Source organism: Nestor notabilis, unplaced genomic scaffold (genome assembly GCF_000696875.1).
Source record: "Nestor notabilis isolate BGI_N333 unplaced genomic scaffold, ASM69687v1 scaffold7408, whole genome shotgun sequence".
NCBI classification, from domain to species: Eukaryota; Metazoa; Chordata; class Aves; order Psittaciformes; family Psittacidae; genus Nestor; species Nestor notabilis.
The window spans coordinates 112,332-129,212 of NW_009940496.1; the positions used below are offsets into that span (position 1 = coordinate 112,332).

Here is a 16,881-nt window from a genome sequence, read left to right on the forward strand (position 1 = left end):
ATTCTATCCAACGTTTTCCTATTTTATGGTGTTTACTTTTGGGACCTGCTTGTTTACCAGTCGTGGCAGTGTTACATTGACTCGAAATACGTACTTTACAGAAAATGCAGAACTGTAGATGTTACAGATCAGTTCTTGGCTCTGAATTTAAATTCAAATCTGATTATGTATCCCAGTTAAAGACTGGCCTCCTTATAATAAGCTAAGCCTCAAACATCAGCACAGTCAAAATTTGGCTCTATAGCTTGTAGCTTGACCCCAGGTAAACCTCAAACAGAACCATTTGTGGTTCAAACCAAACAAACAAACAAAAAAATCCCTTAATGTTTCTGAGTCATCACTTTGCATTAGTTCAATTTTCAAAGGTGGATTTGTCTCAGTTTGTCAGAGAGCTGTTGGTGGGATCATAAGTACTTTGTGGCTCAAAGGTGATTTGTGCAGCAAGGACGCCACTTGTATGGAGGGAGACCTATGTGAAAACAGCCACATGTTCACATCACACAGAGCCTCATGTGCAAGCCTGTGAGTGGCTATTTGCAACTGCTCAGAGTGGGGCCCTAGCTCACTGAGAACAAGAGCACTTTGGACATTCCTGTGAATATTAAACATTTGCTAAAAGGGCAGGATGACGTCTTCCCTCGCACAAGTAAAACCTCTCCATGCCATCTCACGTTGTACTGTACATCTTGTCCTCCTCCTGGTGGCACCCATCCAGGACAGTGTAATTAGAGGACACACGGCAAGACAAGAGCAAACAATATGGCAAATATGCACAGATCAACAGCCCCAGCTGCACATGTGCTAGGGTCCCAGCAGAACAAAGGTGCTCAAGAAAAGCCAGCAGCTTCGTAGTCACTGAATGACAGTGGGAAGTTCTCCCAAGCTAAGAGTGGGACCAGAACAGCTCATGCACTGATGGGAAAATGAGTAGGTCTCCCAAGATGCTACTTGTATATGTATATATGTGGCACCAGCAGATTCACAAATGGCCTGGATAAAGACAGCAATGGATGAACACAATGGCCTTCTACAACATGGGACTGCAGAAAATGGGGAGTCTAACAATCTCTTGGGTTGGGGGAAAAAATGTAAAAAAAGAAGAGACTGCTGGTATTACAGATCATGCTGCTGAGGAAACAGGAAAGGACACAGCAATGAACTGCTGGAACTTGCTGCTCCAAGAAATAAGCAGGGCAAACACTGCTGGGTCAACAGAGCATCAAACACTATGGAAGTCTGGCCCTGGTCTTGACCTGTCGCCTCTAGGTTAAAAGGTTTGTATTAAAACAAGAACAGCAAGGTGCCCAGTGCTTTTAACAGAAGCCAGCTGCAAAAATTCCTTCTGATATGTTAGAAGAGTCAAGAGGCAGAGAGAGAAAGAATAAGGAGAAGGGAATATGTACTTTCATGAATCAGCAAGTACTAATGTGTGTTGCGGTGGCAAGAGAGTGAGAACAGGGAAAGATCAAACAAGCATAGCTGACTATGCCTTGAGCTACACTCCAAGCCTTTCTTGAGGTTTGCTCTTTCAGTGCCATCCACACGAGGAATTCTGGGCTTGCTCCATCGTCACACTGCCCTAGCCTCTGGACTAAGACAAGGTAACTGATATATTTACATGCTGTGCTATCCTCTAATAAACAACACTAGCAAACTATCAATCGAGGTTTTACTAAAGGCAGCTGGTGACTGCTGCCTGTCCCCTTTCCCTCATGCTCTGAAAAAAGCAGGCAAGACAGTTGCACTCTGATGTGCAAACCCATGCACACAAACTCATTCATTTTTTTTCTTGCTGCCCCATGCCTGTGCATCCCAGCCAGTGAAGCAATGTCATTCTGAAAGTCATCACAACTCCAGCTCCTGGCCTAGGCTCACCATTGATGCCCAGCAGCTCCCAGGAGGACACCCAGACATGGCCCTTCAGTGCTTCTCTGACAACCCACTGCAGCAGGAACAAAGGAAAACCTGAAAGACTCACTGAAACTTGGATTTGGCAGTTTGGATGGCCTCACACAACAGCCCTCAGACCTGGCAGGTGACATTAACAACTTCTCCTTTTAGGAGGAAGCACAGACCACTGCGTGTCAAAACCTCTGGGTTCACTTCCCCACTTCAGCATCAACTTGGACTTGGGCAAGTTAATTCACCCAAGCAAGGTTTGCTTTCTCCACCTGCATGATGAGTGCCAGGTCTTCAGTGGCATTCTTACGGTACTTCACTGGTTGCACACAGAAGTCCCCATGCTTCTTCCCTTGCAGGCAGATTTAGAGATCCCACCAGTGAAAAGAATGGGACACCTGAACTGCACATGCCTTGGGTAAGTAGGTTTATGCAGGAAACCAGTGTGGAACAGCTCATCCACTGTAATCCCCAAGAGAAAGGAAGATAATACAGGGTCCAAGCCACCAAACAAAGCTGGCAAATTCTTTGATCAGAGTGTGCTAAGGGCTGACATTAGACCACTGAAACTAAACTACATTTTGGTTGACAACATGTCATTGCCCGTGTTCAGCTGAAGGCTGTTAGTTGCAGTCCTCAGGATTAGTACTTTGAACTTCATGGATAGAAGGCATGAAAGGAGCAGAAATCGTGGGTGAACAGCCAAAACCAAGAACATGGGTAGAGCTCTGCAAGTGCAGTTACCCTGCTGATATTTGCCTGCATACATGTGCATGCATGTGGATGTTAACATCCCACAGCAAACCCCAGACTCAACACATGTCAGGCAGTTGCCAGGTTGCTTCCTTTTGTCAGGTAAGCTTTTATATTAATTCTTGTAGTTTCCTAATTTATGAGTCCTCATGGTTTTCCCAGCACTCAAATCTCTTGGGCTCCTGTCAATCTAAATCTATCCAGTGATGATCACACAGGTCTGAGAAAAGCTGCACACCTTTGCTAAGGAATCAGTCTCCTGTAATTCAAGTGAAAAATCAGTGCTGGGGAAGAAAGGCGTTTGCAGAACAGCTGAGGGAGATATGAGGGGGTATGAAACCATCATCAATAAACTCTCACCAGCAAAAGCTCAGTGTAGCTGCCTTGCTTACTGTCATCACAGTGCTCTGGACCTTGTACATTGAACCTTGCTTGCAGACCTTGTATATATTCATCACTGAGGAGGAATGAACAGCTGCCTTTTGTGCAGAGTATTAAGAGAAGCAGGAAAAAACCTCTCTCCAAGAAAAATAGGATGTGAGATACAAAGAAATTCTTCTGGGAAAAATCAGGAGTAGGGGTCTTAGAAAGGAAGCTTAGGAAAAAACACGTATCTGTAAAAATGGCCCAAGCGTTCGATATTATTTCTGCTTTGTATCTTGTGAAGATCCTGACACCTATCTTTGCTCTCTACCTATATTGCCAACAGTCCTTTCTCACCAGTCCCACATCACTGGTGGTGTCTGCGCACAAACAACCCCCATCAGTCACATTCCACTCTGAAAGCTACAGCAAACTGCCCCACAAATGGATAGGTATCCATTTGACTGCTGTGTGTCGTTTACTTGAGGTATTCTGTTACTGCATTGCTCTTCCTGCTTCTTTATAAGAACCCACACATGGATACCTTATTATACGGGAAGTAAAACATGCTTGCTCAGAATCAGTCTCATGAAAGAAAGTATCAAAAATGTTAAGGCTAGTATACACTAGTCCAAGTTCACGTACATACCAGCAAGTACAATGTGTCCATTCCCACAGAGCTAACCATAAAGTCACTGTAACACTAGAATTAGGTTCAAGGTGCAATTGTTTTAGGCAGGCACCGAATAACAGAACAGAAGAGGCTACGCTGTAATTTACTGAGTCTCCTAGCTGTAGCCTGAGAATCCCAGATGACAAACACATTTAGCCTCTGGCCTATACTCCCAGCTGTTACTAAGTCAAAATAGTTGCTCCAAAGTTAATACAGTTATACCGACATCACTTTGGTCCAGTATACATACCACAAAATGGTGACATGTATGTTACAATTTTAAGCACCTTCATAGCTTAGATCAAACACACTGCTAAAATATTATTCTATACATATTCTGTATATGGGCTTCATGTATGTGGTGTTGTGTCTGTTGCAGCTTTTTGGGATGTTTGTGTGTTTCCATTCCTGGCTTCTTGTCTCATAAACTTGCAACAGCTGGAATTACTGTACAGAGATAGCCTGGCTCCAGCTGCAAAACAGTTCCTTTCATAAATTTGTTTTACAGCCTTCTAAAGCCAAATGGAGCATAACATGGTCACCAAACGTCTGATGAGCCATCCCAGATTGAACACCAAAGGAAACTGGTTGAACGATCCTGAACACTGAGCAACAACATTTATCCTCTTCCTCATTTGCCACATTCTTTGCATCTGGTTCACCATAAAACATGCAGATGCTTCAGTAACAGAAAAACCCAGGATGGTAGTAGTCATGCCCGATCTCACTGTCCTTTCCGCATACTTGGCAACAAAATAAAACAGGGACTTACACCATGGCAAGGCACTGTGTATTCCAGCTCTAAGCATACACTCAGCAGACGAGAGAGTGGGTCACATTCATCCTAAATCCTGTCAAAGTCCTCAGATCCAGACAAGGTCAGAATGGTGCTCTGTTCCTCAAGGCTAGCAGGTAAATACCTCACTGTCCTAAAGCTAACTCATCCTTAAAAGCATATGACTTGGTTGATTAATCCATTCTTCACCTCTGAGGCAACCTTTTTATCTCCACAGCACAGATACCTAGCTATCCCTTTGTCACTGCATCAAGACACAGACCGATGGAGGAGAAAGCCATGTGGCTGCAATCCATGTGATTCTGGCTGAGTTACTTTCTCCATCTGTGAATATGAGGAAATGACCACAAAAAGCAGTATTGCCATACACCTTTAAGAGGCTTTGTGAAGAATTCAGTTAAGATTCATAAGAGGGCTCTGAAAATATAAACCACTATGTAAATGCTAAAAGTTAACTGTTTTTAATAGCCACAGATTTAAGAGAGGTCTTTTCTTCATTTCCATACAAAGGTGCAGAAATATCCTTCATTGCAAATAACCACTGTGCCTGCTGTGAGAGGCTCTGCACATGATTTCAATTGCCTTTCACACAGAAAATAGGAATAATACTTTTAATTTATAGACTTTAAAACTACTTTGCAGACAATCAAGTCTCAAAACCCCCACTGTGATACAAGAGGCAAACATTATATACCTGTTTTACAGAGGAAAGTAAGAAGGAAAAAGGTTAAACTACCTAGGCTAGAGCCAGAAAGGAGACATTTGAGAAATCAGGCATGCTAGCAAGGCCTATCTAGACCCACGCTTGCTCACTTGCTCTTCTTAGTAAACAGTTAACTCTTCTGCTCCCAAACTTCTATACAGCAGGGAGTACATACTGCATGGTAAGTATGGACATAGCTTTTATCTGTATTACCAGCATATTTAACCTTCTGTAGATACTTCTGTTGACCACAGACAGTGCCTGGAATTTCATGAGGCCACTTATTCCATTTTCTAGAATGTGGGGCAATAGAAAAGTTGTTGACAACTAAAAGTTAACCAAACATTTATTTTTAGAACCTAAGTCCGACGTTACGGTGTCTGGACTCATAACTACCCATTTCTCTGACATTAAGCTGAGCTACCACATGAGAAAATTGCTAGAATGATAGCATTTCCAGGGCATACTGAGTCACTGTCCAACATCTAAAATGGGAAATAAAATAATTTCTCAGCAACTGTCAGCACAGTGGGAGGCAAAGTTTGCAGGAAGTCAGCTTGTGCAGAAAAAAATCAGGTTTCTACTCTAAAACAGGTCCCTCAGCACTAAAAACACTTCTTTCTTTTTTTTTTTTTTAAATTTCCCAGTGATAGAAAACCAATTCAGTCCCAAGGACTTGATTTCTTCTGTTTAGAACAATTATTAAGTAGCACTAGCAAAAATATAACAGTGATAACCAGAGAGCAGCAGCAGTAGCATTGTGCAGACTCAGAAGCATGTATCACTTTTTGCTTTCACCTGATCCATCCCAGAGATGTGCCATGACTCCCTGCCTGGAGGCTCTTTCTGCCTAGTCCCAGGAGAAAGATGCTCATGAACCTTGTCCCCACCTGCAGCAGGAATTCCCAGCCCCAGTGAGACCACCTTGGCTTATCTCCTCAATGGCCCATGGGAAATACTAATGTGAAAGAGTAGGAAAGTCCCTAGGGCAGTGGTTTCCTGCCTCTTTAATTTGCATACCTGTTTTTTTTCCCTCCTTTGGACCTGTAGGCCCCCACGTAATGAATTTAAGCTTTTGACAACAGGCTTTCATAGATCAGGGGGAAGTACAGCTCAGTAGTAATTTGCTGACGCTTGGGATTTGCAAGGTGAAAGCCACCAATCTACTCAACAGGATAGCCTGTCCTCCAGAGAAGCAGCTGCTTACAGTCCCAGTTAACAATTAACTCCTAAATGGAAGCAGAAGGCTTGACGAGGGTTTACAACTGTGTCTCCTTTGTATTCTTTTTAAAAGGAGAAACAGATGTTTCCAACCACCACAAATCTCCATTCCACAAATCTCTTGCTCTGGCTGTTACCTTGGGGCAGTGACTTCCGAAAGCTGAATAAAAAAAAATAAACAAATTAATTGTTTTGCTGGAAGGTTCAGAAAAGAGTCAGAGGTTGAACACATTCCCTCACACAGCAGCATGTCTCCTGCCAGCTCAGATAGCAAGAGGCAGCATGAGAAAATCCTGTTCCAACACTGCATTTTTTTGCTGGTAATCAGGGTCTTCCAAGACTGCCAGTTCAACTGGAGAAGAGCCCTGGAAAGTCTTCTGCTTTGTCAGCGACATGGTCTCAAGCATAAACTGTCTCATCCGTCAAAGTACATAGTCTAGATGCTTTAGCTAGCATTAATTTAAATTTCTAAACAAACACCAGGCCCTAAAAATTTGTGTAATGGTGAAGAAGTTAATTTTATCCGAGATGTTTGTGTCCTCTCCTGCTTTAAATTGATGTCATCTCGATTTTAAAAAAAGGGAAGGGGGGGATTTTTGAGTGCTGCCTGAAGATATGCATTTGTATGCATTTTTCATCTTTTAACTAACAAACAGGAGGAAAAAAAGTTATTTTTGCTAGCAGCCTGCTGTGATATAAATAAAAATAATAGGTACGTTCACAGATTTGGAACTTTTTACAGCCGCTGCTGCAAAAAGGCAATTTTAATTTATAACCACAGAGTCTTGAAAAACATATAACAAAGACATAATAAAACGGAATGTTTATCCTGTGGCTCCCACTAGACCTCTTCCGTTCAATGGTTGTAACTAATGACTTGTTTTTCTACTTTTGTATTGGAAGCCTTATTATTGGGCTGCACAGAGCATACCTTATTTGATTTCCCTAGCAATGCCTGCACCTCTTGCTGAAGCCTGCAATTAGATGTTCATGAAATAATATTAAAATGCTGCATAATCTCATCTGTGGTCAAAAATTTAGAAAAAAAAAAAAAAAAGAAAAAAAGGAAAAATGAAAAGCCAGCAACAAACCCGCCCTGTTTGTATAATATTATACTGAGTACAATAGACTAATGTTCACTCCAGTGCATGTGTCCTTTTGACTAACCACTTCTATCTGACAACCTTTTTTTGGCAACAGAACACATTGTACTTTTTGGATAATTGACTGTGGAATATAATGTTGTTTATTCAAAAGCAGGTCACATAGAAATGAGCTTCCAGTTGTCTTTATCCTTTTACCTTTCTTGTCTTCATGCTGTTTGAATTTATGCTGAATTTCTTTTAATTACATATATGGTTTTAATTGCCATGCTGTATTTGTTCACCAGAAGGTGACCTGATGGTGAAAAGGTAAAGAAAGGTGGGTGGGAAGCTCAATTCAGATTTGAAAACTATATTTGGACATAATTACTAGTGTGCAATCTCACAAAGAAACAAACACAAGCACATGCATTTCCAGCACCCTCTGTTATCTTACAGGGCCACATTTGCCTGCAATACAGCTGTGATACTTCTTTGTACTTAAAATCTACTAGAAAGACGCATCCACCACTTGCTCAGTGATCTGGAAATTCAGCAGCAGCAAACCCCCCAATTTTATGCTTAAGCCGGGACAAGCACCCTCAGGGAAAATGATGTGGAAACACGTAGAAATTGTGAAAAATCTAGATTATGGGAAATGCAGTTAATGAAATGGGTTCAGGAGAAAGTTTTAACTGAAATATTCAAGTGAGGCCATGCAAGAGTTGATGTGTTTCTAAAGTAGGTTCTTGGGGAAGAGAGGTCCCAAATTAAGTGTTGTTTAACAGGAGGGAGAAAAGACTTTGATTGGACAAAGATAACGAAGAGCCCTTCTCTAATACAAGCTGGGGAAGGCAGAGGAGGGCACCTCTCCGATGCTGCTCATCAGACCAGGGGAACATGACAGTCTCCTAGAACTGTCTGCAAGATACTCATGAAACTGAGGTTTACAAATGTTGCAGGTCACTTCAGACAGATTTCTTCTGACCTCCAACTTAGACTGAAAAATAAAATCCACTGGCTTCCTGGTGACAGCCTAGAAGGAATCCATCAGTGGCATATGCCCAGCAGGAGCTTCCTTGGCCACTTTGCCAATTTTTTTATTTTCCCGGAAAAGTCGAGAGTTTTCATTTCAAGCTCTCTCACAGCAACAGAAAAGAAGGTCATAGATTTAAAGAGTGATCAGCTCTCACAAAGCTGGAGGAACCCCCTTGAAAAAATATCCTTCAGGTATTGGTAAAACAGAGTCTATGCAGTAACTAGGTGAAAATTATTATAGCTAATCTCTTGTATTATAGCTCAGGTGTGGCTCCATTTTACTGGTGACTAAAGTAATCCTAACACGTCAGTTTAAGTTACTGCCAATTCATTTGAGGAAATTTTGTTTGTTTGTTTAGAAGAAGATTTAATTGGGGGAGATGAGTGAATCTGTCAGTAATAATAATTCATCTGTCTGTCCTGGTGCTAAACCACACCATGGAAAATCCTTGCTAATGCTAGATTGATCAGCTAACACATAGCAGCTCCGCTATTCTAATTTGTTTTATGTAGCTGACTTTAGACAGCACATTTCAACCTGGACTATTTTGAGGACACATAAAACTAAGTCACTGCCCTTTTAGTGTGGATAAAGAGGCATATGAATACTACTATGCTACGAGAAACACACAGTTCATCTGACATTTTTTCCAGCAGAGAGAATACACTGCATCTGGAACAAAGAAGAAAATGTGATTGGAAAGTTTAGAGCCCTTAAATTAATTCCCTAGACAAAAAGTTGAGGCACCATATTCATAATACCACGTTATGTAACTTGCTCTGGAGCCAGGCAGCTACTAAGTGAAATAGTATGAGTTGTAAAAACAAAATATTGTTGTGAAAACAATTTTATAGCTTTATAATTCACTATTATTTTCATTTAAGAACAAAACTGTCAGTATAATTGTAGATTCTGTTTGCCTTGCAGGAGTTCTTTCAGCTTGTGATAGCAAAGCTCCTTGGTTTTTGAACTTTTTTCCCTCCCCACCCCAAAGGCTACTATTTAATTTACTATATTGTGTTTCTTTATAGTTACTCAGAGGTAAATCTCATCAGGAAGACCATTATGTGGTGGCCTAAGTTAGTTTAGTACCAGAACATTTACGATCAGCACATGTAACCATATATTGCCAACTATTTCTTACCATTACTCTTGGAGGAAAAAAATATTGTATCAGCAGCTGTTATAGACTACCTTTGACTCTTTATAACTGAATATTTATTTTAGGTGGGATCCTACGTGGCTTGCACTGCTCACTATGCACCATGATAATTTTCTAACTTGCCTGCTCAATGAAGTACTAGGCTCAAGAGTCTAGTTGCAGACAACCATACCTACCAACGAAGAAATGAGTCATCTTGTAATTTGTGCACAGCTCCCTACACAAAGTGGTGCTTTAGTAACAAACTATTATTATAATATGTGTACATGTGCCATTAAGAACCGGATTAAAACCACAAATATATTTCAGAGAGGTCAGTGGGAAAATTTCCCAAACATAGGATGATCCACTCCGAATTACATGACCAAAATATCACATCACCCAAAGCATCACTATGACATAAGGAGTTCCTTATCTTAACACTGGCATTACCATTGGGTCATAAGCCCAAAGAGCTTCACACCAGCTGGGCAGCCAGAGCCTTTCTCACCTTAAACAAAGGAGCCATCCAGCGACACCAAGATGCTCCATGTCTCCTTATTCTCCCCAGCTCTCCTGATAGAACTTAGTTTCCCTACCCATCCGTGTCCCAGCCTCATTGCAACGAACTTGACAGTAACACAGAGGTTATCTGGTAGAACAGCTTCACCACATGCTCTGGTGCCTCAGCTTTAGAAGAATTACAGTGTGGTTGGACTGTACTGTATTCTAAAAGGGAAGGAAACAGCTCCTCTGGTAATCAGCAGCACCATCACACAGAGCATGCCTGTGAATTAAATGTCACTGACTCTCATGGGTGCTGCTTTTTGCACTGAAAGCTGTAAACCAGTAGTGAGGTCAACCATCCTTGCCTCACTGTGCTACAGATGAGGCTGCCCATTAGAGACCCGAGCTTAGCTGGCCCCAGGGTTCAGGCAAGCACCACTGCTTGAAATCCAGACAGCCTCCCCATCAGATGTTCCTTCCCACCATTTTATGGCCTCAGATACAAAATCCTCATTTGTAACATGATCTGGCAGTATCTGCCAAGGTAGACACGTGGTTATCAAGAGTTAAACAGCACAGAAACAGAGCCCTTAATTAACTTCAAGGTTGCCCCATGCCTTACCATGTATGGAGGCATTGTCCTCAGCTTATTTTAAGAAGGAGCAAGAAAGAACATCCAGGTATTATGCCAAAAGCCTCTTTCTCAATTATTCGTGTTATATTACTAACCCACTGCGGTTGACCAAAGGCTAAACCTGCAAAAGCTGCAGCCTGAAGCCATATATTTAAGTTGGTTTCTCAGTATACGCTGACCTTACTTGCTCCTGCAACTGTAGGCTCCCTATTATCTTTAACTTCAAGGTAATTGTTTGGCAACTAGCTGTTTCTCTATTTCAGGAAAGCAGCCCAAACATATGATTCCTAAGAAAGAAATCTGATTAATTTTTCTGTCTTCAGCTGGTTCCTGCTAGTATATGGAGGACTGAAATAAAAAAAAAAATATAATGCAAAGAACAAATGGTAAAGCTCTGAAATGAAAATGTTAAACACACTACAAGCCAAAAATTGGGCTCTTTCAAAATTTTAGGGTATAAACCAGGTTGTGTCAGATTCCTGCAGCCAGGATAAGCACGCCATTCTGAAAACACCTCTTTGCACCTCTTGGCAGCAACTTTTCACCTGAAAATCCTGAAGAAATCTAAAGATTTTGATGCAAAGATTTATAATACCTTGACAAGGAAAACATTATTCTCAATGCCACAGAGTACTACCAAGTCCTAACACTGAGCTTCACATCTCATTGTTAGACACTACTACTTGCCGCCTTCCCCTTCTCCTTGCTTTAACAGAAGCAACGGCATTTAATTTAATCCACCCAGAAGCAATGACAGAGTCAGCAGCTGATATACAGCTAGTGCTGGTTGGAACTTGGAACTACTGTTTTGTGAAGAATGTCAACATTTTGACATTTGTTGCTATTCTCAGGGTAGAAAGGAACTGCATATTCATCTGGAAATTTTGAAATGTCATGTTGAAATCGCAAATTCAACTCTGAATCTTGGAATTTCACCTTTTATTTCATTTTACATTAGCTTTCTGTCTTTTTTAATTCATTAAATGCCAAAGTAGAATATTCCAAATAAGCCTTTTTTATTTTACTTGGGTTAAATGCTTTATTTTAGCATTTTAAAAGTATGGGAAGCTACTGTCTCACACTGATAGAAAACCAACTTCAACCATCATTTTACACAGTCTCTGAATCCTATACAGTGGAAATATTCAATACATGACTTTAGGGAAGAGGACACTTGGGTGGAGATATGAGATTTTGGGGGAGAATATACACAAGGGGAGACAGACAGTGCACAGCAAGTTGCCTGCCTTTCTCCACAAGCAAAAAGCAACACTAAGAAAGAATATATCCCTGTGACAGCAGGAGGGAATCTGGCAGATTGCATTTATTCATCTGCAGAGAACAGTCACTAGATTAACAGCAAACAGCAAGAGTATTAGTCTCAGTTCAAACGGAAGTGCCGAAGGTATCTACTTTATGTGAGTGATGGCAGACTGTAAAAATTATTAAACCAGTACAAGAGAAGTGCATCAGTCATAGCAAAGGATGCTTGTGACCAGATGTTTCTGAGGCAAAGATGAAAACTCCAAGAGAATGTCTCCATCACAGGTATTAAATCAGTGGAAAAACTGACAAAAGCTGTGTAAAATGAGAAAAAAGTAAGCTGTCACAGTCCCTTTTTGTGCATTACAAGTTTTATGAGACCATGTCGATGCTGGTGGCAGCAAGCTGCAAAGAAACACCACTTCCAGCAGCGCTGAAACAATGCAGTGGTTGAGGTCTGCTAATCATGAGCGGCCACCACCCCCCAAACCATGTCAAAAGCATAAGTTGCCTTGTTAATTTTACCTTCTGATTTCCAGCTGTCTTCCTACTTAATTGCCACAGCACTCACCTAAAATAGTGCACAACAGTGAAGGCCTGTCTGAAGAGAATGTCATGCTCCATATGCACCAATGCTTGTATATGTGTAAATAGGGACAATGTGGCTTATGGCTGGTGTGAACTAAGAGGGTTAGGGAACTTGTATGCTTGGACCATGTCAGTAAAACCAGACACAGCTACCACAAGGATACTGCTCCCTTGCTCCTTCCAGGCAATCTGCAGCAAAGGAGCATGGATTTGGATCCTGTAGTAAATCAGAGCTACAAGAAACTTTTACCCTTCCTGAATCAGCAGATTGGTCTCAAGAGATGAGTGGGTTTTTTAAGATTTTCACCATTCTGGACCAAACCCACAAGCTATCTCAAGTGATTTCAATGACATTCAGCCTGGATGCTGAAAATATGCAGGTCCCTTTATGAAGGAATGTGGCTCCCCAGGCCTATGAGTACATTCAGAAAGAGGAAGGGGAATACAAAGGGTCCAAGATCTATGAAGAACAGACCTCCCAGCTGCCTACAGTGGCCACCCCTCAAGTATACCAGGAGACACATGAGATCCCTGAAAGGTCCACAAAGCCACCTGGAGGACAACAACAGTGTCTCAAAAACACTCAAACATGATCAAGAACAGTGAAAGGACCTAGACCTATTTGGAGATATGAGACCTTGACAAGGATGTTTGGCATCTTAAGTAGTTCAGCACAGAAATATATGATGACAGCTGAGCTGGTAAGTGGTGGGAATTTTGTCAACTCTGTTTTGGCCACAGGGCAAACATGCAGTAATTCTCCATGTCAGAAACTGGCTTTGCCATTTTGTTTTTCGTGCTGTGGACATCTTGGTGCCAGAAGTCAGTGCAGCTAATGAGTCCCCCTGGTCTTATGCTCTCTGTCCTTTGGGACAGGAGAAGTTAAGGGAAAGGCTTCAGATTTTGACTAGGTCTGAGCTGGCACAGCATCACTGGCAAGAAGTGTAAGAGCACCCAGTTGTGTCACATGTTTCTGTGATGGTCTCATGACAACTCTGCTGCTGCTCCTGCAGAAATCCCCACCACCTACCACCCAGAGGAGACAGCTCCTGAGGTGTTCAGTCAGGAATGACCTTGAGGCACACGAAGGTTTAAATAAGGACATGCACTCCATCGGTTCATTTCCTAACTAGGACCTGGGCATTAATGGTAGACAGGGTGACACAAAAGGCTAAAATGCACAGGCGTTTCACATGCATGATTCTTACTTCCATAACTGGCCCAAGACCAGAATACAACACAGCACTGTGTATGAGTTAAACTCATTGTTCTCAGTAAGCTTTAAGAACCAGTACAGATTATTTGCTGTTCCCATACCAATCCAGATTTATTTTGGATCAGCAGCGACTTCAACATGATTAGTAAGCAACAAAAAACACAGAGCCAGAGTACCACGAACCAATTCTTAGCCAAAATGCAAAATATAATTTATTTTTTTTTTACCCTTTAAAAGTCCTAAACAAATCTAATGAAAAATTTCACCTCTCACAGTGATGGATCGTGGTATGTATTAGAATTAAGGACCATGAACTTTTAATCTCAGATGGATTTCTTACAACACCCTTAGCATTTTGCACACAAAGTGCATTCAAGATTAAGAATGCACTTTTCTGAATACCTTTAGAAATTGTTTTATATTTTGAAATCATTCCCTTGCACGAAGAAAGATTCCTAAAGGTCTTCTTGCATTTTACGTGATATGCATTAATGCCACCTTCTTACCCTGGCTTCTCAAGTCCATTTCCTTAACTGAAAGGCCTCAAACCAACCTTGAAAAGGCAAAACACAACAAAATGCAGAAGCCAGTATGTAGGAAACATGTAAAAATTCACCCTGTAGCCAACAAATCAAATTACAGTGACAGATCTCCCTATCAGGTATCTGGTTCTAACATAAACTTCCTTCTTTTCCCCTTTAAATAAAGTATTTCCAAAAGTTAATTTTATGAATGAGTTACTCTGCAAAAGAAAAGAGCATGCAGCAAAACTGGACAACGCTGCTTCACTAGCAAAGCATACAGTGTTTTATTATCGAGAATCTCCTGTTAAGATCACCTTCAATTCTTCACCAATTAAACTATGTATGTTACAAAGCAGCAATTAAGCCAAGTCTGCCAGCAGTATGTTAGACAAGAGCTGTAAGTTCAAAAGCGAAATAGGTAATAATGCAGATATTTAGCAGGCTGGAAGGGAATGAAAGGGAGTCTGTTCTGCAGAAAAACTGAAATTATTTTTATAAAGATATATATGAAACTTCTGCACGGTATTTGCAAATGCCACGTGCACATATACGAATATATACATATAAAAAAAAATATACACACATACATGAAACCCCAAACTTGAGCTAAATTAAATTGTCCTTCCAGCTTTGTAATGCAAATGAGACTAACAGGCTTGTGCTGTTTGTGGTTCGAGATGATTTGTGTTTCCATAGAGATACCGAGTGAACTAAAGTTTAAAAATTTTTTATATATATAAGCCTACTTGTATCTGTAGAAGTCTAAATACAGATCTGCTGTACCTCAGCATTCCCTCACAGTGACTCCACTGGAACCACAACAATTTACACAAGTTAAGGCTACGTGCAGATTTCTTACCTTTCCCTGCTTTCCAATCTAAGTCCTATACCAAGTACCTGCAAAGCTGAGAGTTCATTACTTCTCTTCCCACTCCTAGCATCTTGGGAAGGAAGGGGAAGGAAAGATAAAAAGCAGTTTCTTAGTTGCTAGTAGATAATATTTCAAGGACTGTGTAATTTACTGCCCTCTCTAAACTGCCTGAAGAAACGTCTTTGCCTTCAGAAGTTCCTACTGTCAGGAAATCTCGAATTCAGGGAAAACAGTCTGTGTGATGCTAGTGAAGGAAATGCCAAAAGGACAGACTTTCTGCTATGTGTCAGAAGCTTTTCCCCCCTCCTCTCTGAGCATCCACAAGCTCAAGAGCAGGGATGTGCTGCGATGAGCCAGGGTGGGCTGGGCAGCGATGAGTTCACTGCCTTCCTGCCTGGGCTTGGCTTGCCTCCACCCTTCAGTGGAGCCTAAGCTCATCACACACTATGAGGACCCCACAAAGCTAAAGCACTGTGTGTCCCCAGAGTCATGTTAGCAATGAAAAAGAAGTGACAGAAATGACAAAAGCCAGCCAGCATCAGTTTGGGCAGAGAAACCAGGCAGACCAATTTAGCTTTCTATTTCAAACTAGCTTTGCTTTACGAGGATGAGGCATCAGTTCAAGTGGACGGAGGCCACCCCGACGTATCACCACCTGAGAGGAAAATCAGAGCTGAGCTCTGTGGGAACTCATTTCCATGTGGTTTCAGCAATAAGTGATTTCTGAACAGCAACACACTAGAGGTCAACCTCTGCAATTGCTCTGAACCACAATCAAACCCAGCCTCCTGCGTACCTCCTACCTGCCTAAGAAGAGGAAGGATTTGTCTGGTGAACAGAGGCGTCCACAGGCATGTGGGGCTCCCAACCTCTCGTTTGATCTTGGGAATGCCCGGAAGGAAAGACCCAAGTGTAACAATGCCATACAGAGGTATGGCCAGTGAACTCTGCTGGTAACAGCATGTGAGACGGATGAAACCTCCCTCCTGCCCACTGGTGATGCTGCGCCTCTGCACGTAACGCCATCTTGCCCTTCAAGGCTGATGGTGTTTCCAGGTCCCCACAAAAGCCTCATTTCAAAGCAGAGAAGAGTTCCCTTTTTCCAGCTCTTAAGAAGCCATGCAGAGGGAAACATGTCCCAAGGCCTCGCAGGCACCATTGAACCCCCCCATGCTGCCTTTCAGGGAGGCTCCCAGGGCATGTTCATCCCTGCCGCAATCCACTCCTCCAAGAAGTCTGGTGAACACCCGCATCTCCTACCTTTTGCTGCAGCACAGGCGGCTGCGGGGCCAGCACGGGGTCGGTGATGTAGGTCTTCTTCGTGCCAGGTGGCTGGTAGAGCCCAGGAGGAGCCTGGCCCACGGTGTTAATAGCAGGATGCACTGGCTCAGCTTTCCAGGAGCTCTGTGGCATGTAGGGCACTTCGGAGCCATTCCTCCCCCCGTATCCCCCATAGTAGGGGTCCTGGTAGCGGCCCTGCGGAGGTGCATAGCCATAGGCAGGCTCCGAGGGCCGGGCAGGCGGTGGGGCATAGCCATAGTCAGGCCCGTGGGGCTGCGGAGCACCATACTGCGGGGTGCTGGGCAGGCGGGCTGGCGGGGCAGCGTA

General features: G+C 42.3%; 1 protein-coding gene across 1 annotated transcript in view; it reads right to left on the minus strand.

The window, feature by feature from the left end:
* LOC104410266 (lipoma-preferred partner homolog) overlaps positions 1 to 16,878 on the minus strand; it is a gene marked incomplete at its 5' end in the record, with an annotated part of 114,546 nt that extends 97,668 nt beyond the window's left edge. The window contains one exon of the mRNA XM_010020378.1: positions 16,534 to 16,878. Within this exon, the coding sequence (XP_010018680.1) occupies positions 16,534 to 16,878 (345 nt within the window). The remainder of the gene's footprint in view (positions 1 to 16,533) is intronic.
* Between the last annotated feature and the right edge of the window lie 3 nt (positions 16,879 to 16,881).